At 41.7% G+C, this 26,422-nt stretch overlaps 1 protein-coding gene across 1 annotated transcript in view; it reads left to right on the top strand.

Moving 5' to 3' along the window:
* The window catches only part of plxnc1 (plexin C1), a 197,320-nt gene that overhangs the window by 41,452 nt on the left and 129,446 nt on the right, over positions 1-26,422 (top strand). Inside the window, exon 3 of the mRNA XM_073066019.1 lies at positions 13,044-13,178. Coding sequence (XP_072922120.1) covers positions 13,044-13,178 — 135 coding nt within the window. The remainder of the gene's footprint in view (positions 1-13,043; positions 13,179-26,422) is intronic.

Here is a 26,422-nt window from a genome sequence, read left to right as displayed (position 1 = left end):
AGCCATTTCCACCTCAGGAAAAGTCTCTGGCTGTCCACTTGATCTATGCATCTTAACCATCTTGTACCCCTCTATCAAGTCCCCTCTCATCCTCCTTTGAGAGAAAAGGTCTAGCTTGCTCAACTTATCCTCTCTAATCCAGGCAGCATCCTGGTAAATCTCCTCTACACCCTCTCTACAGCTTCCACGTCCTTCCTGTTATGTGGCGACCAGGCTGAGCACAGTACTCTGAGCATTCTCCGCTGTTCCATTAGCCTTCTCCATTATGTGGACTCATGCTGACATCCTCCAGCAATATACTCCATTGCATTTGCTGGAGACAGGGACTGGGAGCACAGAAACAGACACTTCAGCCTACCATGTTCAAGTATCCGTTGATGCTAATCCCACTGACCAAGCATATTGTTTGTAACTTGCTGTGATTAGGTGTTTCAAGTGTTCATGTAGATAATTAAATGTGATAGTACATATCACCACTGCCTCCATAGGCAATGCTTTCCAGATTCTTAATGCACTCAGTAAAAGAGTTCTTAAGATCCTCTCTTAAACTCTTACTCCTTGTCCAACTACACCTTCTATTTTAAATGGCTCTGCAATGGGAGAAAGAGTGGTTCCTACTCTCTACCCTATCTCTGGTTCCTATGATTGTGAACATACATCTGTCATGTCTCAACTTAGCTCGTGCTCCTCCCACCTCTCCAATTTCTCCTGATAACTGAATTGTTCTACCCCCTTATAACATCCTGCTGAATCACTACAACAAAAGAGTTTCTGTAAATGCTAGAAATCCAGAGCAACAAACGCAAACTGCTGGAGTCTCTCAGCATGTTAGGTAGGATCTATAGAGAGTGTAATGCCCTGGTTAAGATTTCTACTGCTATGCTGTGAGGTAGTTTGTATTAGCAGCTTTCTGTAAAAACAGTGTGTCATGCTGGGAAGTGTGTTTTGGCCTCGGCTAAGGTAAGGACCCATGTTGTCCAACTAAGGAATGAAAGTCAGCCAATCATAATTGTGACAGAAGTTTCCCGAGAGCTGTGGGGAAGGACAGTAGTCTGGTTTGGGGTCTTCTGGCAGGGGCTGCGGAGCAGGATACAAAGGAAGATGCTGCAGAATTCCATTGGAAGGAGAGTCCCCATTGCTAGAAGTGCTTTGTGTAGATGAATGGCTCCAAGGAGGAAGGACCAGCATTCTGGAGGGAGAGGTGGTTTGTTCAAGATGGACTTTGAGGGAAGTTCAGACTGTGATGGGTGTTTTCATGCAAACTGTGAACCCAGCACGTGGGTAAGAGACACCCCCCCGACTACTCCAGTATGAGCTCCAGTGGTTATGTGCGCATTACACTGGGCCCTTTTCTTTTTCCTATTAGCTGTTAGATAAAGCTGAAATTTGTAAATATACTTTAGTTATAATTTTATGTGGTGTACAACCTATTATTTCTTGCTGACTGATAATTGTGTATGGGCAGTATTTATACAACATCCACTCAAATCGAGGTCCCCTTTAATCGATGTTCCTGTTTGGTTAAACCCCAAATCATACTGACCCTAGACATATATTATTTATGAAAGGAAGCTTTCTCACTGCTGAGTCACGTGGCTGTTAGCTAACGAGCTGAGGTTGTATACGAGTGGTTACAAGAGAAATAAACAGTTGATGTTTTGGGCCAAAGCTCTTCAGTCCTTTATCTTCTCCACTCATCACTTCCTAGTTTCTCACTTAATCCTGTTAACTCCCCACCTTCTCCACCTATCACTTCCCAGCTTCTCAATTAATCCTGTTACCTACCTCACCTGGTTTCACATATCACCTGCCACTTGTACTCATTCTCCTGCCCCCATTCCTTATTCTGGTTTCTCCCCCCTTCCTTTCCAGTCCTGATGAAGGGTTTCAGCCTGAAACATCGACAGTTTTATTCTTCTTGATAGAGGCTGCCTGACCTGCTGAGTTCCTCCAGCATTTTGTGTGTGTTACACTGGAGAATTATTTCTGTATCTTCTTCAGCACAATCATTTCCTTCTGACAGCATGCAACCAGAAATGGACATTATTGCCATTGTGTTATAATCAATGTCTCATACAGTTGTTACATAACATACTGTATACTGGCACTAGTGACCACAGGAAACCAAAGAGAGTTTTGGACACAGCTCAGCATAGTATGAAACCAGTCTCTCCTCCAAGGATTCTGTTTATTCTTGTCAGTGTACCTCAGTTAATGTGACAATTTAGCAATTGACTGTAATTCTGTATTACATATACTGGCACCAATGTACTCTGTTGTATTTATTGGTGCTTGTATTCACCATGGTGTTTACTATGTGCTTCATAGGATTTACTAGCACTGTTGTGCATCACCATGACTTTTGGTGATATTAAATACCCAGTAACATTAATGATTGGTTGTCCAACATATCTAACCATGACAGATTTGTGCAGAGAACTGCAGAAAGAAACCTGTACATGAGAGATTTTAAAGTGGAAAATCCATTGCACTGGGACAGTTCCACTCTCTCGTCTGGGTTCAGGGTATGAGTAGTCTGATGGAGGTGTACAAGATGATGAGGCATAGATTGAGTGGATATCTATAGAGACTTGTTTTCCCAGTGCAGAAATGGTTAATATGAGGGGTATAATTTTAAGGTGATACATACAGGGGCACACCAAAGCTCTGCCAGGAGTGGTGAGAGGCAGATACATTAGGGACATTCAAGAAACTCTTAGATAGGCACATTGATGATAGAAAAATGGAGGATTATGTAGGAGGGAAGGATTAGATTGATCTTAGAGTAGATTTAAAAGGTCAGCACAACATTGTGGGCCAAAGGTCCTGTACTGTGGTGTAAAGTTCAATGACTAAGAATGCTTTAACAAATTAGTGTTCTGTGAGGTAGTGTTATGTAGAATATCTGTGCACTAACCAAGAAAGTAATTAATATCAGAATCAGAATCAGAATCAGAATCAGACTTTAATTGCCAAGTACCTATGCACATACAAGGAATTTACTTCTGGCAGATGTTGTCTCTCTGCTCATAACAATAATAATGATAAATATAAATGAAAATATAGATTATACATACAGGTAGTGCAATCCAAGTAATAGTTAGCCGACAGTTAACCGGCAGTTAACTGGCAGTTAACTGTTCAGCAAAGTGACCACAGTAGGGAAAAAACTTCTCCAATGCCTATTAGTCTTAGTCTGGAGGGATCTGAAGTGCCTACCAGATGGAAGCAGGTCAAACAGTCCGTGCGCAGGATGGGAGGAGTCCTTTATGATGTTCCCCGCCCTCTTCTTCAACCTGGAAGAGTACAGGTCCACAATAGAGGGCAGGGAGGCTCCAATGATGCGCTCGGCAGTCCTCACTGTGCGCTATCAGGCATTATTTAATAAAAATCATCCTTGCACACAGTATTTGTGGAGGATAGCATTAATGCATCATTTGGAAAGACACTTGTATCATCAGGATGCTTTCTGTGGTAGTAGCAGCAGGAAGATGTTTATCTGTGTCCTCTCTTCAATGTCATTGAAAATAGCAACACATAGTTCAACACGTTCATTGCAGTCAAAAATGCTATTTCAGTGACTCAGTTATTCCTGCTCTAGATGTCCATGTTTCCATGGAAGTACATGCAAGTCTGTCCCTTAACCATATCCCTTTTCTGTGAGGTTACAAAAGTATCCACCCTATCTTTCAACCTACATTAAATGTCTCCATTTCAGAGCCTCAATCTATCAAAGGACACAGAACATTACACCACAGAACAGGTGGTCTAAGCACCCACCACTCTCTTGTGTAAAGCAGTTAGCTCTGATATCTCCCCTATACTTGCTTTAAAATGCCCACTCACATCAACTATTTCCAAAAAGTCTCTGATTATCTACTCCATCTATGCCACTTATCATCTTGCATACCTCTATCAAGTCACCTCTCATTCTCCTTTTTTCTAAATAGAGAAGCACCAGCTCGCTCAACCTATACTCTCTGATCCAAGCAGCATCCGAGCATAAAGAGGTGACGGGAACTGAAGACAATTTTCCAAGAGTTGTATAACCAGGGTTTTATAAAGCTGCGACATTACCTCATGGATCTGGAGCTCAATCCCCTGATTAATGAAGGCCAATATATCTTACGCCTTCTTAACAACCCTATCAACTTGCAATGACAACTTTGAGGGATTTATGGAGATGGACATCAAGATTCCTCTGTTCCTCCAACTTTTATGGAGTGTTTGCTGCCACCACCTTCTCAGACAGTGTACTCCTAATTGTAATAATCCTCTGGATGAAATTATTTTCCTCAGATTCCCTATAATTCTTTTATTCCACAGTTCAAACCTATGCTCTTCAGTTCTAGATGTCTGTGCTGTGGGGACCGAACAGTAGGCCTTTGTGGAGCCCCAGGAAATGGGCAAAGTTCTAAATGAATATTTCTTCTCTGGTTTCACAATGAAGGAAGACAGGAAGCAATTAGGACAAGAAAAAGTAAATGTGGAGGACTTAGGGCTAGGCCATAAGACAATAGAGGAGGTGCTGGATGTCTTAAAAAAAATATAAAAGGTAGGCAGATCTCCAAGGCCTGACCAGGAATGCCCAAGAACACTGTGGGAGACTAGAAAAGCTCTGGCTGAGATATAGTATTTAGCCATGGTTGAGGTATTGGGAACCTGTAAGGTAGTGCATGTCGTGCATTCATTTAAGAAGGCAGCAAAAAAAAACCTGGAAAATATAGGCCAGTAAATCTAACATCTGTGGTAGGTAAGTGACTGGAGATGATTCAAGTGATAAGATATGTGTATGTCTGTAAAAATAGGGGTTGGTTAGGATTAGTCTGTGTGGGAGATCATGTCTTAAAATCTTGTTAGACATTTTTGAAGATGTGACCAAGAAAGTTGATGATGGCAATGTGGTTTATATGGACTTCACTAAAGCTTTTGATAAGGTTCCATGTGGAAGGTTAGATCACATAGAATCTAGGGAGAGCTGCCTAATTTGATGCATGGTTGGCTGGACAGTAGAAAACAGATGGTGATGGTGGAAAATTGTATTTTGGACTAGAGGCTTGTGACTAGTGGTGTGCCTCAGGGGTTAGTGCTGATGTTATCTGTCATTTATATCAATGATTTGAATAGGAATGGACAAGACATGGTTAGTAAGTTTGCAAATGACACTAAAGTAGATGGTATAGTGGACAATGAAAAAGATTATCAAAAAGCATGAGGGAATCTCAATCAGCTGAGTAAGTGGGCTGAAGAATGGCAAATGGAGCTTAATTTGGATAAGTGTGAGGTGTTGCATTTTGGAAAATCAAATCTAGGTTGGATTTGTGGAACAGTGGTTCTATGGTTCCCTGAAAGTAGTCACAGATATACAGGTAGACAGAATGTCAAAGGAGACTCCTGGGATGTGATCTTTGTACATCATTAGCGCATTGAACATAAAGGTTGGGAAGACATGGTGCAGTTGTACAGGACACTGATGAGGCTACATTTGCAGTATTGTGTTCAGTGTGGTGTCCTGTTATAGGGAAGATGTTATTAAACTGGAAAGAGTGCAGAAAAGATTTACAATAATGCTACCAGGAGGAGGAGACTGAAAGGTGACTTCATAGAGATATATTAAATTACAAGAGGCATAGACAGTCTAAATGCATACAGTCTTCTTCTCAGAGTTGAGGTACCAAGAACTAGAGTGCACATGTTTAAGGTGAGAGGGGAAAATTTAATAGGACTTTAGGGTCAACTGTTTACACAAAGGGTGGTTGTTCATTAAGTGCAATGTCGTATGACATAGCAATCTTGGTCTTTCCATGACCAAGGTTGTTCTTGGTAAATTTTTTTGTACAGAAGTGGTTTGCCACTGTCTGCTTATGGGGAGTGTCTTTACAAGACGGTGATTATCTGCGGGTGTCAGTGATCACAGTACCAGGATTTTGATATGCACCAACTACTCATACGACTATCCACCACAACCTCCCATGACTTCACGGGATGCTCATCGGGGGCTAAGCAAGTGCTACACCTTGCCCAAGGGTGATCTGCAGACTAGTGGAAGGGTGGATGCCTTACATCCCCTTTGGGAAACGCATATATCCACTGTGCCAAATGGGAGGTACCTCACGTGTAATCAGATGCCAGAGGAACTGGCAGAGACAGGTCAAATAACAATTTTTAAAAGATAATTGGACATGTACACAGACTGGAAAGGTCTAAGAGGCTATGGGCTAAATGCTGACAAGTGGGACAAGTTGGAATGGGACATCTTGGCTGATATGGACAAGTTGGACTAAAGAACCTGTTTCTGTGCTATATAGTTCTTTGCCTCCAAGTGCCAGTTTCTATGTAGTGACCAACAGAAGTGTCTGTGTGGAGAAAGCACTTTGAAGCCCATCGGTTCATTGTCCAAGAAGCTCTGAGGAAACATTGTCTAACATGTCACATTGAGCAAGTGGTATCAGCTGGAAAAGTGGGCTGAAAATTAGCAAGTGGAATTTAATGCAGATAAGTGTAAAGTGCTGCACTTTGATATGGCCAGCCAAGGCAGGTCTTACACAGTGAACGGTAGGGCACTGAGGAGTGTGGTAGAGCGAAGGGATCTGGGAATATGGGTCCATAATTAATTGAAGGTAGTGTCACAGGTCGATAGCATTATAAAGGAAGTTTTTTAGCACACTGGCCTTCATAAATCAAAGTATTGAGTATAGGAGATGGGACATGATGTTAAAGTTGTAGAAGACATTGGTGAGGCCTAATTTGGAGTACATATTGTGTACAATTTTGGTCAACTACCTACAGGAAAGATGTAAGTAAGGTTGGAAGAGTATAGAGAAAATTTACAAGGATGTTGCTGGGTCTGGAGGACCTGAGTTATAAGGAAAGATTGAATAGGTTAGACCTTTATTCCTCAGAATGTAGAAGATTGAGAGGAGATTAGATAGAGGTATAGAAAATTATGAGCGGTATAGATAGGGTAAAATGCAAGTAGACTTTTTACACTTAGGCTGGGTGGAACTACAAATAGAGATCATGAGTTAAGGGTGAAAGGTGAAAAGATTAAGGGGAACATGAAGGGAAACATCTTCACTCAAAGGGTCATGAGAGTGTGGAACAAGCAGCCAGCACAAGTGGTGCATGCAAGCTCGATTTCAATGTTTAAGCAAAGTTTGGATAAGTAGGTACATGGAGGGCTAGGTTGATGGGACAAGGGGGATTAAATGGTTCAGCATGGACTAGATGGGCCAAAGGGCCTGTTTCTGTGCTGCACTTTTCTATGACTCTATAAGTGGCATTGTGTGGGCTTTGCCATCATTAGGTAATGTTGAAAACATGCTGGCTGGACAGGTGGGGTCCTATCCAGAGTGCAGTGGTGCATCAAGAAATAATCACAACCTGTTTCCATTCCATCTAAACCCTGTTGTTATTGCATAGTGCAGAATATTCATCAGATGTTGATATTGTCAATTAATTTACAACATCTCTTCCATGAGCTGCTGGAAATTACTATTTGGGATTTGACACAATTTTAATCACACATTCAAAGATCAGCTTTATTCACCTAATATATTTACATATATTAGGAATTTGCTGTGCTGTTCTGGCACGACATGCAACAAAAATGATTCAAGATTGCTTAATGTCATTTCTAGTAAAGAAATGTAAAGGAGAACAAAATTATTGTTACTCTGGATTGGATACAGCATAAAAAACACAATAAGATGAAGGACATAATAAATATAAATGCCTAATATAGCTTATATACATAAATTGATTATATTCTATTGATTCCAAAGTGATGCTAGGCACAGGATTGCCTGTACGTAAGGTGACTGACAGGAAATGTTAAAGTAATGGTAGTGACGGGTGTAGAACAGCCTTACTTCTTGGGGAAAGTAACTGTTTTTGAGTCCAGTGGGCCCGGTGTGGATGCTACATCCTGATGGGATTGCGATAAACAGTACATGAGCAGGGTGGGTGGGATCACTAGCAGACAAGGTGAAGGAGAATCCTAAGGGATTCTACAGATATGTTCAGAGCAAAAGGATTGCAATGGACAAAATTAGCCCATTCTGGAAGATCAGAATTGGAATCTATGCGTGGAGCCAAAAGAGACGGGGGGGGGGGGGGGGATCTCTTTACTCAGGAGATGGACGCAGAGTCTAGAGAAGTAAGGAAAAGCACCAGCAGGTGATGGACCCTAGTGCCACAGGGTCCTAGTGCTGGCTGTATTGTTTGTCATCTATTTCAGTGATCTGGATGATAATGTGGTTAATTGAATCAGCAAATTTGTGGATTGGGAGTGTAGTAGACAGTGCAAAAGGCTAAAAGAGCTTGCAGTGAGATCTGAACCAACAGGAAAAATGGGCTGAAAATGGCAGATGGAATTTAATCCAGACAAGTACAAAATATTGCACTTTGGTAGGACCAATGAGGGAACATGGTGAAAAGTTTAAGGGGAGCATGAGAGTTGTGAGAGTATGGAACAAGCTGCCAGTGCAAGTAGTGTACACTGTTACAAAGATCTACCTCTTAGTAATAATGATCAGAGAGGTACAGAGAGAATCTGTAATTACCAACAAGTATCTTTATTGTCTCAATGGAAGAACACGTGAGCTTACACAATAGAATACCTGTGTGCACACCTACTAAATTTTCCTGACCCTCCATGAAAAGTCAAAGAGAAAGTAAGTTAATACTAGTAAAAATATTAACTGTCCACTAATGAGCAATTAATGAACAAATGTGGGTATCTCATATCCCACATGTTATACATGCACATCTTTCCATTTTAACCCAGATTACACCTGGCCAGTGTGGAATCTGAGTTTCTCTAAAATCAATTCCATGGAAAACAAATAAAGAAACACAAACCAGAAACACAGGACAAACAAAAATCTATACTTGTACTGTTCTTCCTTTAGAACCTTCTCAAGTAACTTCAAAACTTAAAATAAGCAGTTAACTCTTGCCGCGAAAAGCTTTCACACATCTTTAGAGAACTGCTGGTCGAGGCTCCCGAAACATTAACACATTGTTGAAACCTCTTAAAGGCACAGCCTCTTAAAAATAATCTTTACACTCTTTCTCTCACAGACACACACACACTCTCTCTCTCAGGCTATGTCCACACTAGGCAGGATAATTTCGAAAACGCCAGTTTCGCGTAAAAACAATAGGCGTCCACTCAATGCGTTTTAAAAAATATCTCTGTCCACGGACATTTCGGCGAATCTCCTCCTACTGCGCATGTGCAGGACACATCTATCGAAACCAAGCGACATACTTGGTGTTGAATTTTGCCGTGAAAGTGCGCGTTTGTGCAGTTACAGACTAGAAAAACCTAAAAGACAGACAGCTGTTGGCTCTCGCACAGGAGGACTTAAAAGTAAAAAAATCCAAATACTGGAGCGTATGGAGGCAACCGACAGGGAGTTAACTGACAGTATGACCTGGCTGACGATGAACATTGAAAAACTGACCAACTCTGTTGCATTAATAAAGCACCTTGTTAAATGTATAAAACATATCTGCATCAGTGTTATCTTGTATTTCCTTACAATGTTACATTAGGCTGTTACACAGCTATTGTCAGAGAAGTACTTGCAGAAATAGGTAAACCACCTTCATACGAGCAAGGACAGAAAACAGGGCAAAGTGAATATTCTTATTTATTCAGTAAGTTATGGGTCAAAGTATTTGGTGAGTACATTTCTAACTCTTCTGGCTTCAGTCTTGTTGCTGTCTGTTCTGAAATTGTTAGGTTGCGTTCAAGAAAACAATGAAATGGCGCGCTGCCGTCTGACAGTGTTTTTGGATTTCTCCAGTTACCCCATCCACACTGCTCCAGCCGAGTGGCGTTTTCAAAATTATACACCCTGGAGAGCATTTCTGAAAATCTCCGGTTTCGGGGGACAAAAACGCCGTTTTAGTGTGGACAGAGGGTAAAAACAAAGAGAAAAAGCTTCGGTTACGGATTTATCCGGTGTAGTGTGGACATAGCCTCAGATGAACTCTCATGTGACCACACTTCATACAATTGAAACATGCAAACCATTCACACTTTTAAGAAAATCACTTGTTCCGAAGGGTTTAACCATTACCAATAACATACAGTTACATTCTGACACCATTGAGGAAATGTGTTACTCCAAGATTTTAAAACAGAAATATTGGAAGTTATTTAACATGCAAAAGTAAACAACATTCAACAAGTTTAAAGCATGAAATCCCCACATTAACCAAAATTCCAACTTATTTTGACCCCTCTGTAATTGAAATCTCTGATTCTTGTTAGGAGTCAGATCAAGTGATCTGTTTGCTGTACAGTTCTGGGCATAACGACCCACATTAACACAGCTGAAACAGCAGTTTTGAGTGCTGTCCTGCCCCCAACAGTAGCTTCCCCAATTGAGTGAAGGTGCACCCCAGCGCTGTGTTATTTCCCTTCTACAATTTCCCCGCTGGCTTCTCCCCACATGACATCCATGTATTTTCACTTTAACTGCCTCTGGAGTATTCCTAAAGTTAAAGTCTAACTCCCACACTTCCTTCTTCCATGCTGTATTCGTTTTTCTAAATACCTGTGCCTCAGCATGTGCATGGTCCCTTGGACCAAATATTTCCAATATATTTCTAGATTCATTGGTGCTAATGTGCTTAACCATATATCTTTGGGTTCTGGCTCTAATTGATTGCGATCTAATACTGATCTATACACCCCTTGGAACACCGTCCACAGATTGGGCACAAATTCAGTGAGGTGTTTTCCTTTCCTCTGGTAATGTTTACACAACTCGTCTGTTGGGTCTCCACTGTTAGTACTCATAATAGTCAATATCACATTCTTTAACTCCACATCTCCTCCCCCAGCATGTTGCCGTGTTTCTGGCAAAACACTGTATTGCTCTCCAGTAGCTAATTGCTTGGAACAGTTCCCTCGGATCATTCCCAAGCGTACATGTCCTGATATCCTTAGCAATATCCCTCAGCTGCTGCACCCTGAATGGTGTAGTATAAGTAATATTCTGGTTTTGATTTCCTGAACCTTCCCCCCCCCCAGCAGGAAATGACTAACTGAGAAATAAATGATGTATTTACAGTAAATGAAACACAGAACAAATTAGGACATTACTGAAACTACTGCAGTACTATAGTAAACACAAAATACACTGCAGATGCTGTGGTCAAATCAACACATTCAAGCAAGCTGGATGAACTCAGCAGGTCGGGCAGCATCCGTTGACTGCTCATTTCAACAGATGCTCCCCAACCTGCTGAGTTCATCCAGCTTGTTTGTACGTGCAGTACTATAAAACTGTGGATTATTTCCTAATACTTATCAATGGAGAAATTCATCTGCATCATGTTCTTATGACTGTAAATGAACAAAATCGGCACAGACACCTAGATAATGGATTGGCTGTTGATGATTGCATCCTCCTAATCTTCATTTTCATTGTAACATTAAAGATGATTGTTAAAACCTTAAATTCCTTGTAGTTTCTAATTTGTTGAAGTAGTGAAATAGTTTCATTTTCACTCTCAACAGTTCAGGCATCTCCAAGCCTGCATGCTTGAAATTACAGTGAGCAAAACAGTTTTGATTTGTCTTACTGCTTATTTATCGCCAACAATCAGTGACCACAATTGCTGCTTTTTGAACACAAATACATGCAACTGGTGGTATTTAAAAACTGTTCACTTGAATCATGGTGTTGCATCTCATGTCACATAATTGCTTGTGATCGACGTTTGTTAGAAACTATTCAGCAACAGTCATCTGCCACAATTAAACAGCATAATATCCCAAATAAATGTTGGGGATCACAACTATTTTCTCAATTAGTTTTTATTCTTTAAGAGTTGTCCCAAATAAGTAGCTGCCCCAATTAACTGGTATCTACTGTCTATGAAAATAAAGTTAGAGGTTAAAGTATGGATATGGATTAAAATGTGCAAAAATACATGAACACCACCATGTATTTACAATGTAAACAGCTTTATAAAAAGTGGTTCAAAGTGTTTACAGAGCAGTGCAATGACTGAGGTAATAGATACAGGGTGGTGGGGTGGGCTAACTAGAACAGTTGATCAGATTAACTGCCTGGGAGAAAGAAACTTTTAAGATAGTGTGAGATTTCTATTTTAATGACCAGGAGGGAGCATTTGGAAAAGTCAGTTTGCTGTTTGGGGAGTTTCTGCAATGATTTTCCTGCCCATTTCTCTGTCCTGGAAACATACCAGTCCTGCAGTGTTGGTAGACTTTAGCTAATGACCTTTCCTGCTGACAGGTTCACTGTGGTGTTCATACAGTGTGCTGAGAGAGGATGCTGTACCAAACCAGACAGTAATGGCTGATGTGAGGAAACTCTCTATGCTGGCATTGTAGTACAGAACCAGTATGTTCTGGGAAAGATGGAATTTTATGAAATGTCTCCAAAAGTACATCCTCTGCCAAGCCTTTTTGTTAATGGAGATATGATTCCTACACGAGGTCCTGTGTAATAAAGATGCCCAGGAACCTCAGTGCTAAAGTGGTGTGAACTGTAGGGTCGTTGATAATGAATGGAGGCAGAGGAGACACATTTCTCACGCAGTCAATAAGCATCTCCAGTTTTGAAGGTATTCTGCTCCAAGTTGTTGTGATATTTTGTAACGATCCTCATCGTTAGCATGTCTGGATGGTTCTGGTTCATAGTGCACTTTTATGCATAGTTTTACTTTGAAGAAGACCAATAACAAAAAACACAAGATTTTTTTCAATGACTCTTGTCTTAGGCATCCCTCAACCTAACTCACCAAGTTCCTTCAGTTGGGATATTTTCTTGTGATTTTTTTCGCAACACTGTCTTTGACAAACTTAGCCTTTTGAAGTGGACTCTCTGTAAGGTTGGGGGATTCAGCAGCCAGTCTGAGCACGGTATACTCTCCCAAGCCAATAATGAGAAATGTGACTGAAGATTAGCAGATTTATGTGATATTATGCTACTGTAAGTCAGATATCAGTTCAGACTATGGAAGTAGATGAATTAACTGCATGATTTTTATTGCAGCTGGTTCTGGATGAAAATATGAAAGTCGTTCGCCCAAGTATTCTAACTGAGCTGAGAGATGAATCTCCAATACGCCACAGCATATTGCTTGATAAAGTGGACCAAAATTACTTATACCTGTTAACTGAGAGGATGGTAAGCTGATACTTCTTCACAGTCTATTTATATAGTGTATTTAATTTTATTCCCATGATGAGGGATGGTTGATGCTAGTTACCACCTGTAGTTGCCCTGGGATGGCATTTGTTGGCTGGCTCTTCGATTTATTGCTTTGTGATTAGTTTAGCCATGTGCAGGACATTTAAGAACAACCATGTTAGTTATAGAGTCATAGAGAAGTACAGCACAGAAACAGGCCCTTCAGCCCATCTATTCCATGCCAATACACTGCCTTCTCCTGTCAATCTGCTGTGGGATCATAGCCCTCCATACCCCTACTATCCAAACTTGTCTTAAATGTTAAAATCGAGCTCATATGCATCATTTTTGCAGACAGCTCATCCACACTCCTACAACCCTCTGAGTGAAGATGTTTCTCCTCATGTTTTGCTTAAACTTCTCATCTTTCATCCTTAATCCATGACCTCTGGTTGTATACCCCTCATTATTTTGTACACCTCTGGCAAATCTGCTCTCAATCTTCTATGTTCTAAAGAATACAGTCCTAATCTACTCAATCTTTCTCTATAACTCAGGTCCTCCAGACCTGGCAACATCCTTGTAAACTTTCTCTGCACTCTTTCAAACTTGTATTCAGCTTTCCTGTAGGTAGGTGACCAAAACTGCACACAATACTCCAAATTAGGCCTCACCTACATCTTATACATCTTCAGCGTAACATCCCATTTTCTGTGCTTACGAAGGCCGATGTGCCAAAAGCTTTCTTTACCACCATATCTACCTGTGATGCCACTTTCAACGAATTATACCCAGATCTTTGTTCTACTACACTCCTCAGTGCTCTACTCTTGTTGGTCCTACCATAGTACAACACCTTGTACTTGTCTACAATAAACTCCATCTGCCATTTCTCAGCCCATTTTTCCAGCTCTTGCAGCTTCCTCTGCAAGCCATGATAGCTTTCCTCACCATCCAACTCACTCCCAGTCTTGGTGCCATCTGCAAATATGCTGATCCAGTTAACCACATTATCATCTAGATCATTGATACAGGTGACAAACAACAAAGGACCTAGCACTGATCCCTGTAGCTCACCACTAGTCACAGGCCTCCAGTCAGATAGTCAACCCTCTACTACCACTCTCTAGCTTCCCCCACACAGCCAATGTCTAATCTAATTTAATACCTCATGCTGAATGAACCTTCTTAACCAGCCTCCCATGCAGGACCTAGTTAATGACTTTGCTGAAGTCGATATAGACAATATCCACTGCCTTGCCTTCATCCTGGCAACTTCCTCAAAAAACTCTGTAAGATTGGTTGGACGTGGCCTACCCACAAGAAGCCATACTGATATCCTTAATCAGTCCATATCTATCCAAATACTTACATGTCAGGCCCCTTAGAATACTTTCGAATAGCTTACCCACAACTGATCTCAGACTCACCTAGTTTATGTTTAGAGACTTTTAAAAACAGAAGAACGACACTGGCTATCCTCCAATCCTCCAGTACCTCCCCTGCTGTTAAGGGTGATTTAAAAATCTTTGCTAGGGCCCCATCAATTCTGCGCTTGCCTCCTGTAGGGTCCGAGGGAGCACCTTGTCAGGCCCCGGGGATTTATCCACCCTGAATTGCCTCAGGGTAGCAAACACCTCCTCCTCTATAATCTGTAGAGGGTCCATGAACCTCATGCCACTCTGTGTCGTTTCCTGAATAAATACCAGTACAAAGAATTCATTTAAGGTCTGTCCCATCTGTTCCGGCTCCACACATGGATTGCTGACCAACTCCATGCCTTCTTGATTTCTTTCATGCCTGTTCTCCTGCATTTCTTGTACTCCATAAGCACCTCATTTGTTCCTTCTTGCCTATACACCTCCTTTTATCTCTTAACCACGGCCTCAATATCTCTTGAAAACCAAGGTTCCCTACACTTGTTATCTTTGCCTTTTATTCTGACAGGCACATACAAGTTTTATGTTCTCAAAATTTTGTTTTTGAAGGCCTCCCACTTGCCAAGTACACCTTTATCGGAAAACAGCCTGTCCCATCCACACTTGCCAAACCATTTCTGATACTATCAAAGCAGGCCTTTTTCCAATTTAGTATCTCGACCTGTGGACCAGAGGTACCTCTTTGCCTATTTACTTTGAAACTAATGGCGTTGGGGGTCACTGGATGCAAAGTGTTCCTCTACACAAACTTCAGTCACCTGTCCTGTCTCATTCGCTAACAGCAGATCCAGTATCACACACTCTTTCATTGGGGCTTCTACATACTGATGAAGGAAACTTTCCAGGACACATTTGACAAACTCTATCCCATCCAGTCCTTTTACAGTATGGAATTCCCAGTCAATTTGTGGAAAGTTAAAGTCACCTATTGTAACAGATTGCAACAGTCTGCTATCTCTTTACAAATCTGATCCTCTAAATCCTTCGGACTGTTCGGTGGTCTGTAATATAGCCCCATTGTTGTAGCCATACCTTTCTTATTTCTCAGTTCCACCCGTAACACCTCACCAGTCGAGTTCTCCTGTCTGTCCTGACTGGGCACTGCCGTGACATTTCCCCTGACTAGTAAGACCACCCCTCCTCATTTGATCCCTCCCACTCTGTCACGTCTAAAACAATGGAACCCCCGAATATTGAGCTGCCAGTCCTGTCTCTCCTGCATCTAAGTCTCACTAATGGCTACAATATCATAGTTCTAGGTGTTGATCCATGCCTTGAGCTCATCTGCCTTTCCTACGATAGTTCTTGCATTGAAATATTCAGAGCTCAGGACACTAGTCCTGACCAGCGCAACCTTTGAATTCCTGACTTTGTCTCAAGTCTTACCAAAGTCTGACTCCAGAACCTCTCCACTCAGTGTTCAGGCTCTCTGGTCCCCATTCCCCGGCAACTCTAGTTTAAACCCCACCGTGCAGCATTCCCTCTAGGATATTACTCCCCCTCCAGTTCCGTGGCAAACGGTTTCATCTATATAGATTCCACCTTCCTTGGAAGAGAGCCCAATGATTCAAAAATCTTATGCCCTTGCTCCTACACCAACTTCTTAGCCACATGAAAAATTGTAAACCTAGCACCCAACTCCCTGGACCCTCTATGCAGAACCTCGTCACTTGTCCTTCCCATGTCATTGCTACCTACATGGACCACGACCTCTGGCTATTCACCCTCCTGCTTAAGAATGCTGAGGACTTGATCCAAGATATCCCAGACCCTGCCACCCGGGAAGCGACATACCATCTGAGGATCTTCTTCTCACCCATAGAATCTCCTGTCCATTCCCCTAACTAACAAATCCTCTATCACCACAGCGCGCCTCTTCTCCCCCTTCCTTTCTGAATCACAGAGATGGACTCAGTGCCAGAGACCAGCCAATGTGACTTTCCTCTGTTAGGTCACCCCCCAATAGAATCCAAAGTGATAAACCTGTTGTTGAGGAGGATGGCCATAGGGGTACTCTGCACTGGCTCCTTCACCCCCTTTCCCTGCCTGTCACCCAGTTTCCTGTGTCCTGCACCTTGGGTGTAACCACCTGTCTATATGTCCTATCTGTCACCCCCTCAGCCTCCCATATGATCTGGAGTTCATCCAGTTCCAGCTGCAACTTCTCAACGTGGATTGTTAGAAGCTGCAGCCAGATGCACACTTGCAGTTGTAGTTGTCAGAGACACTGGAAGTCTCCCTGCCTTCTCACATCCCACAAGAGGAGTATTTCGCTATCCTGCCTGGCATCTCTACTGTCCTAGCTGAGCAGATATAAAGAAAAAAAAATGACCTACAGCTTTTCTTGTTTTGCCTTTTGACTGAAGCCTCCCTTCACTGAACTCTCAAAGAGCTAAAGCTAACTACTCTAACTTTGTCCATTCCAACGATGGCCACTGCACTTTCCCCTGCCATCTTTTAATTTTGCTTTTGCTAATCAATCCCAACACTGCTGGGTTGCTGGTCAGAGCTCCAAGTAAACTGCTATCAGCTCCACTGCCTTTTTCTACTCAGTCAGTGGACCCGAGTGAAATCCCTTTCTTCCATCTTCTGACTGGTCGCTGGTCAGAGCTTTAAAAAAAGAATAGGACTAGAATCATAGGAACTTCAGAACGGGTTGGGGAAAGTGGGCAGGGTCCTTCCCTGAACAGCTTTGAGGAACTGGTTGGGATCTTGCAACATAGAAAAAAATTTCAGCTTTGCTTCATGCATCTCTTCAGAACTGAGAAAAGAAAGAAAGAGTTAAAAAGTCTATTTTAGGTTAAATACCTTACATAACATGAACATTTTGCCATAGTCAAATCTTCAAGGGATTTGCTTTTTAATGGTTTCCCAAATAGTGACTACTCTAGAATGAAGATGTTTGGGTGATTTCCAGTGAGTTTCTCTGGTTCATCAAAAAAAAAATCTTAACTAGGTTGCATCATTAGTTCAGCTTCCTCTATTCTCTAAAGAATGTCTGAGTAAAATCATTCTGTTTGGTGTAGAGTTGACTTCAGTGAGCTACACTATTGACCCTGGTCTGACTCCACACATTATCTGATGCTGTGTTTTTGTTTCTGGCTACAGGGGCAGGTTTAATTTCATTTTTGTTTGTCTATTTTAATTGCACAGTTTGTCTTCTTTTACACTTTGGTTGTTGGTCAGTCTTTGTGTATAGTTTTATTTCACTATATTCCACTATTTCCTTTTTCCTGTAAATGCCCATAAGAAAATTAATTTAAGGTAGTTTACGGTGGCATACAAATACTTTAATGATAAACCTACTTCAAACTTTGAGGAAAATTGTATTTCTGATTCTAATTACTTCCTCCTTGTGATCATTTGGACACTTAATGAGAATAGAGCATCCTGAACCATGTACCAAATTCCATCTTCCCAGATTATTATTTTTTTTTATTTAGAGTCAGTTTTTTGGATTCTCGACTTGTGAAATTTTAATTCAAAGTTTTGAAATTTGTGTCCAGTAATTGATTGTCTATGGTGTTTCATTTGTCTCAATTCTAACTTTATAGTCTAATACAGCCTTTCTTTGATAAGACAAGCTTCCAAATTTGCTGAATTCAATAACTGCATATTAAAATACATTTCCTAGCTATTTAGGCTGTTGTGTCTTCATATTGTTAGTAGAGTCATCAACTCCAATCCAAGGATAGGGGGTGAAACTGATGCCATGCAATTGAATCAGATTTATTATCTCTGACATACGGTATGTCCTAAAATTTGTTTTGTGGCAACAGTATAGAGTAATATACAAAATATACTATAAGTAACTAATTTACTATATGTATAGTAATAATAACTATTATGATTCCAGTTAATTGGGACACATCAGTTAATTGGTCCAATTAAGTGGCTGCCTGAAAATAGATTAAAAAGGTATAAAAATGTTTAATTGAGTTATAAATTTAAATGAAATACAGAACAAATTAGAACACTATCAATACTACTACCGCACTATAAAGCTAAATTAGTTATTGATGTTGGAATTACGTAGATGTGTTTTTTGATTGACTAAATAAACAAAATCAGTACACCTAATGGACTGCCTTCATATAAAACTGTTGATGATTGCATTCTTCTAATCTTCATTTTCATTGTAATATTGAAGATGATTATCAATACCTTCAAATTCTTAATGGTTCTTAACTTAATGAAGTAGTGAAATCGTTTCATTTTGACTCCCAGCTGTTTCTGACATTTCTAGGCCTGAATGCTTGAAACCACAGTGAACAAAGCAGTTCTGAATTGTCTTACTGTATTTCTCATCAACTATCAGTGACAGAAATTGCTGCTTTTTGAACACAAGCACACACAGCTGACACTGTTTAAAAACCGTTTGCTCGAAACTCTAATAGTTACACAAGTGCACTGTCTGACACTGTTTAGAAACTGTTTGCTCTAAGCATGGTATAGTGTCTAATTGTCACACAAGTGCACTGTCTGACACTGTTTAGAAATTGTTTCTCTACAGTCTCCTGTCCCAATTAACGGCGTGGTGTTTGAAATAATTGAAGGGAATCCTGGCTATTTTCTCAATGAGTTTTTGTCCTTTATGAGTTGTCCCAAATAAGTGGCTGCCCTGAATAGAACAAAAGAAAAAAATGCTGTCAGATTCCCCCTTCTCCAGCCCTGTATCTCTTTAACTTCCCAGCTCTTTACTTCACCTCTTCCCCTCCCAGTTTCACCCATCACCTTGTGGGTCTTCCTCCCATCCCACTTTCTTAGTCTAACTCCTCATCCTTTTTCTCCAGTCCTGATGAAGGGTGTCAACCCAAAATGTTGACTGTACTCTTTTCCATAGATGCTGCTTGAGTTCCTCCAGCATTTTGTGTGTTGCTTGGATTTCCAGCATCTGCAGATTTTCTCTTGTTTGTGATTGGAAAAATACTGTGGTAGTATTCATGGGTTCATTGTCCATTTAGAAATTTGATGGCAGAGAGGAAGAAGTTGTTCCTAAAGCGTTGAGTATATGTCTTCTGCCTCCTCTAGTTCCTGTCTGATGGTAGTAATGAGAAGAGGGCATGACATGGATGGTGGAGTCTTTAACGATGGATGCTCCCTTCTTGAGATATCTCCTTTTAAAGATGTCCTCAAAGGTGGGGAGGTTGGTTTCATGATAAAGCAGGCTCTGCAGCTTTTTCCAGTCCTGTGTGTTGGCCTCTTCCTACCAGATGGTGATACAACCAGTTAGGATGCTCTCCACAGTACATTTGTAGAAACTTGCTACAGTCTTTGGTGACAAACCAAATCTGCTTAAACTCCCAATGAAAGGAACACAGCTCTTACTTCTGTAAGTTTCCACTTGCATCACTCTGGGCCAAATTTACCACAAACATATGATATAATCTCCATTTAGTAATTGTCAACTGTAGCTTGCATATCTCCCATTTCAAAATATGAAGGAGTAGCAGCAATGTTACACATTTCATCGGCTCTGTGCTCCCCACAAACTGCACACCATCCTGCTGCCATTTCCTTTTTTCAGAGAAGTGAAGGTCCTGGGACCCTCTGACCAGTAGCACTGTGGGAATGGTAGCCTCTTTCCACTCATCTGTAGGATGTAGACATTGCTCGCAACTCCAGCATCAACTATCCCTTAAATCAGATGGTCTGTTGTCCGTATCAGATCAATTTCGAGAATGTGGCTGATCAATTGTGAAACATTGTGAATCAATTGTGGGAGGCACTCCCTTTTGGGTGAGGGCTTTTGAGTGCCTATGTCTTTTTGCCTTGCTGGACTTCGTACATTGCTCCTACACAGTAGGTTGCACAGCTTGTACTGTTACTAACATGGCTGAGTCAAAACTTTTAATTGTAGCAATGCGTAACATGGCTGATTTCAGAGAGCAGTAAATATCCAGTTGCATCAGTGAGTCTAGAGTCATTTTCTTCAGCAGTTTAATGGGGGCACGACTGCACAAGCGTGTGTAAGTCGGACTGTGAGGAAGCGAGAGTTGGCCACACCGCGGGTAAAGGCTACACAGGCAGAAAGGGAAGGGGTGGCCACTAGACAGCATAGCAGTAGGCAGGTAGTGCAGGAGTCCCCTGAGCTCATCTTCCTCCTAAACAGATATACTGTTTTGGATACTGTTGGGGGAGATGTCTCATCAGGGGAAGGCAGCAGCAGCCGAGTTCATGGCACCATGGGTGGCTCTGCGGCACAGGAGGGAAGGAAAAGGAGTGGGAGAGCTATAGTGATAGGGGATTCGATTGTAAGGGGAATAGATAGGCGTTTCTGTGGCCGCAAACGAGACTCCAGGATGGTATGTTGCCTCCCTGGTGCAAAGGTCAAGGATGTCTCTGAGCAGCTGCAGGACATTCTGGAGTGGGAGGGTGAACAGCCAGTGGTCGTGGTGCACATAGGTACCAAAGATATAGGTAAAAAACAGGATGAGGTCCTACAAGGTGAATTTAGGGAGTTAGGAGATTCTATAAGGGCTAAGAATGTTATAAAAACAAGCCTGAAGGCTTTGTGTGTCAATGCGAGGAGCATTCGTAACAAGGTGGATGAATTGAATGTGCAGATAGTTATTAATGAATATGATATAGTTGGGATCACAGAGACATGGCTCCAGGGTGACCAAGGATGCGAGCTCAACATCCAGGGATATTCAATATTCAGGAGGGATAGACAGGAAAGAAAAGGAGGTGGGTAGCGTTGCTGGTTAGAGAGGAGATTAACGCAATAGAAAGGAAGGACATTAGCCTGGAGGATGTGGAATCGATATGGGTAGAGCTGCATAACACTAAGGGGCAGAAAACGCTGGTGGGAGTTGTGTACAGGCCACCTAACAGTAGTAGTGAGGTTGGGGATGGCATTAAACAGGAAATTAGAAATGTGTGCAATAAAGGAACAGTAGTTATAATGGGTGACTTCAATCTACATATAGATTGAGTGAACCAAATTGGTAAGAGTGCTGAGGAAGAGGATTTCTTGGAATGTATGCAGGATGGTTTTCTGAACCAACATGTCGAGGAATCAACTAGAGAGCAGGCCATTCTAGATTGAGTATTGAGCAATGAGGAAGGGTTAGTTAGCAATCTTGTCGTGCGAGGCCCCTTGGGTAAAAGTGACCATAATATGGTGGAATTCTTCATTAAGATGGAGAGTGACATAGTTAATTCAGAAACAAAGGTTCTGAACTTAAAGAAGGGTAACTTTGAAGGTATGAGACATGAATTAGCTAAGATAGACTGGCAAATGGTACTTGAAGGGTTGACGGTGGATATGCAATGGCAAGCATTTAAAGATCACATGGATGAACTACAATAATTGTCCATCCCAGTTTGACAAAAGAATAAACCAGGGAAGATAGTGCACCCATGGCTGACAAGGGAAATTAGGGATAGTATCAAGTCCAAAGAAGAAACATACAAATTAGCCAGAAAAAGTGGCACACCTGAGGACTGGGAGAATTTCAGAGTCCAGCAGAGGAGGACAAAGAGCTTAATTAGGAAAGGGAAAAAAGATTATGAGAGAAAGCTGGCAGGAAACGTAAAAACTGACTGTAAAAGCTTTCATAGATATGTGAAAAGAAAAAAAGATTGGTTAAGACAAATGTAGGTCCCTTACAGTCAGAAACAGGTGAATTGATCATGGGGAACAAGGACATGGCAGACCAATCGAATAACTACTTTGGTTCTGTCTTCACTAAGGAGGACATAAATAATCTTCTGGAAATAGTAGGGGACCGAGGGTCTAGTGAGATGGAGCAACTGAGGGAAATACATGTTAGTAGGAAAGTGGTGTTAGGTAAATTGAAGGGATTAAAGGCAGATAAATCCCCAGGCGTAGATGGTCTGCATCCTGGAGTGCTTAAGGAAGTAGCCCAAGAAATAGTGGATGCGTTAGTGATAATTTTTCAAAACTCCTTAGATTCTGGATTAGTTCCTGAGGATTGGAGGGTAGCTAATGTAACCCCACTTTTTAAAAAAGGAGGGAGAGAGAAACCGGGGAATTATAGACTGGTTACCCTGACATTGGTGGTGGGGGAAATGCTAGAGTTGGTTATCAAAGATGTGATAACAGCACATTTGGAAAGAGGTGAAATCATCGGACAAAGTCAGCATGGATTTGTGAAAGGAAAATCATGTCTGACGAATCTTACAGAATTTTTTGAAGATTTAACTAGTAGAGTGGATAGGGAGGAGCCAGTGGATGTGGTATATTTGGATTTTCAAAGGGCTTTTGACAAGGTCCCACACAGGAGATTAGTGTGCAAACTTAAAGCACACGGTATTGGGGGTATGGTATTGATGTGAATAGAGAATTGGTTGGAAGACAGGAAGCGAAGAGTGGGAGTAAACGGGACCTTTTCAGAATGGCAGGCAGTGACTAGTGGGGTACCGCAAGGCTCAGTGCTGGGACCCCAGTTGTTTACAATATATATTAATGATTTAGACGAGGGAATTAAATGTAGCATCTCCAAGTTTGCAGATGACATGAAGCTGGGCAGCGGTGTTAGCTGTGAGGAGGATGCTAAGAGGATGCAGGGTGACTTGGATAGGTTAGGTGAGTGGGCAAATTCATGGTAGATGCAATTTAATGTGGATAAATGTGAGGTTATCCACTTTGGTTGCAAGAACAGGAAAACAGATTATTATCTGAACGGTGGCCGATTAGGAAAAGGGGGGGATGCACCGGGACCTGGGTGTCATTGTACACCAGTCATTGAAGGTGGGCATGCAGGTACAGCAGGCGGTGAAAAAGGCAAATGGTATGTTGGCGTTCATAGCAAAAGGATTTGTGTACAGGAGCAGGGAGGTCCTACTGCAGTTGTACAAGGTCTTGGTGAGACTGCACCTAGAGTATTGTGTGCAGTTTTGGTCCCCTAATCTGAGGAAAGACATTCTTGCCATAGAGGGAGTACAGAGAAGGTTCACCAAATTGATTCCTGGGATGGCAGGACTTTCATATGAAGAAAGACTGGATCGACTAGGCTTATACTCACTGGAATTTAGAAGATTGAGGGGGGATCTTATTGAAACGTATAAAATTCTAAAGGGATTGGACAGGCCAGATGCAGGAAGATTGTTTCCAATGTTAGGAAAGTCTAGAACAAGGGGTCACAGTTCAAGGATAAAGGGGAAGCCTTTTAGGACCGAGATAAGGAAAAACTTCTTCACACAGAGAGTGGTGAATCTGTGGAATTCTCTGCCACAGGAAACAGTTGAAGCCAGTTCATTGGCTATATCTAAGAGGAAGTTAGATATGGCCCTTGTGGCTAAAGGGATCAGTGGGTAAGGAGAAAAAGCAGGTACAGGGTTCTGAGTTGGATGATCAGCCATGATCATACTGAATGGCGGAGCAGGCTCAAAGGGCCGAATGGCCTACTCCTGCACCTATTTTCTATGTTTCTATATCAAGGCCAGGTAAGAACAGCGATGTTCCTTTCCTGAAGGAGACTGGTGAACTAGTTGCAACAGTTTAATAGAAAGCCCACCAACACGGTCAAGGCTGCCAAGGTTGGCCAGTAAAGATTGCCACCTCTGATCCTGAGGGAAAATATCAACAAGGAGAGAAATACAAAAATTAGTATTTGCATCATAATGCATGTGGATTGCTAAGCTTTCAAATTTTACCCTCTCATTTTAATAAGCAGAAGGTGAGTGAAATTGTCCATGCCAGTTCAGGAACCTGGAGATTGAGGATAATAACCGTTCCTGAACCTGGTGGTGTAGGATCCAAGGCTCACGTACCTTGTTCCCGACGGCGGTCTTTGATGACAGGTGCTGCTTTCTTTAGGTAGTGCTCCTTGTAAATGTGCTCAGTGGTGAGGAGGGCTTTGCCTGTGCCGGACCTGGCTGTGTCCGCCAATTCTGTTACTGGGCATCGGTGTTACCACACTAGGTTCTCAGGATACTCTTCAATACATGCTGGTCCCAGGACAGGATTTCTGATATGATAATGCAAAGGAATTTTAAGTTACCATCATGAGACCACAGTCAGTGCCAATCGGTAATAACACCTTTTCCTCACTGACTACCAACAGTGGCATACCTCAAAGATACATGCCCTATTATCTCTACACCCATGACTGTGGGGTTATGCACAACTCATACACCATCTATAAATTTGCTGATGACACAACTATTGTTGGCAGAATCTCAGATGGTGATGAAGTGTACAGGAGTGAGATCAGCTGATTGAATGGTGTTGCAACAACAACCTTGCACTCAATGGAGAATTAATGGAGAATGTGTGGAGCAGGTTAAGACCTACAAGTATCTGGGAGTACAGTTAGACGAGAAGCTAGACTGGACTGCCAACACAGATGCCTTGTGCAGGAAGGCACAGAGTCGACTGTACTTCCTTAGAAGGTTGGCGTCATTCAATGTCTGTAGTGAGATGCTGAAGATGTTCTATAGGTCAGTTGTGGAGAGCGCCCTCTTCTTTGTGGTGGCGTGTTGGGGAGGAAGCATTAAGAAGAGGGACGCCTCACGTCTTAATAAGCTGGTAAGGAAGGCGGGCTCTGTCGTGGGCAAAGTACTGGAGAGTTTAACATCGGTAGCTGAGCGAAGGGCGCTGAGTAGGCTACGGTCAATTATGGAAAACTCTGAACATCCTCTACATAGCACCATCCAGAGACAGAGAAGCAGTTTCAGCGACAGGTTACTATCGATGCAATGCTCCTCAGACAGGATGAAGAGGTCAATACTCCCCAATGCCATTAGGCTTTACAATTCAACTGCCAGGACTTAAGAACTTTTTAAAAGCTATTATAAATGCTTTTTGAGATATTGATTTAGATGCATATCATATTGTATGTAATTAGTTTTGCTACAACAAGTGTATGGGACATTGGAAAAAATGTTGAATTTCCCCATGGGGATGAATAAAGTATCTATCTATCTATCTATCTATCTATGTCAATAAGTCCAAGGAACTGATTATGGACTTCAGGAAAGGGAAGTCAAAGGAACACACACACCAGTACACATCGAGGGGCCAGCAGTAGAAAGGGTGAGCAGTTCCAAGTTCCTGGATGTCAACATCGCTGAAGATCTATCCTGGGCCCAACATATTGATGTAGTTACAAAGAAGGCAAGACAGCAGCTAAGAATTGGAAGAGATTTGGGATGTCACTATAAACTCTAGCAAATTTCTACAGATGTAACATAGAGAACATTCTAACTGGTTGCATCACAATCTTGTATGGAGGGGCCACTGCACAGGATCAGAATAAGCTGCAGAGTACAGTACTGCAAACTCAGCCAGTTCTATCAATTGCACTAGCCTCCCAAGCATTGAGCACATCTTCAAAAGGTGATGCCTCAAGAAGGCAGCATTCACCATTAAGGACCCCCGTTACCCAGGACATGCTCTCTTTTTTTTTTGCTGCCTTCAAAGAGGTGGTACAGGAGCCTGAAGACACTCACTCAATGTTTTCGGAACAGCTTCTTCCCCTCCATCATCAAATTTCCAAACAGACCATGAACCAACCTATGAACACTCGCTCACTCTTTTTGCACCACTTATTTAACATAATTTTTAAAATATAGTTCTTACTGTAATTTATATTTTTTATGTATTGCAATGTACTGCTGCTGCAAAATGACAAATTTGACCATATATGCTAGTGATATTAAACCAGATTCTGATTCAGAAATACGGGTGAGAAGGTTGGGTAGGTGATAAGTTTAACCCTATGGATCAAAGTGTGAGCTGATTCATTTTGGTGTGAGGGATGAGAAGTGTATTTTCTTCTAAAGCTTAAGGTTACTAAATGCAGCACCAAAATAAAGAGATCTGGCAGAATG

Source organism: Hemitrygon akajei, chromosome 14 (genome assembly GCF_048418815.1).
Source record: "Hemitrygon akajei chromosome 14, sHemAka1.3, whole genome shotgun sequence".
NCBI lineage: Eukaryota > Metazoa > Chordata > Chondrichthyes > Myliobatiformes > Dasyatidae > Hemitrygon > Hemitrygon akajei.
This window is presented reverse-complemented; position numbering and strand designations above follow the sequence as displayed.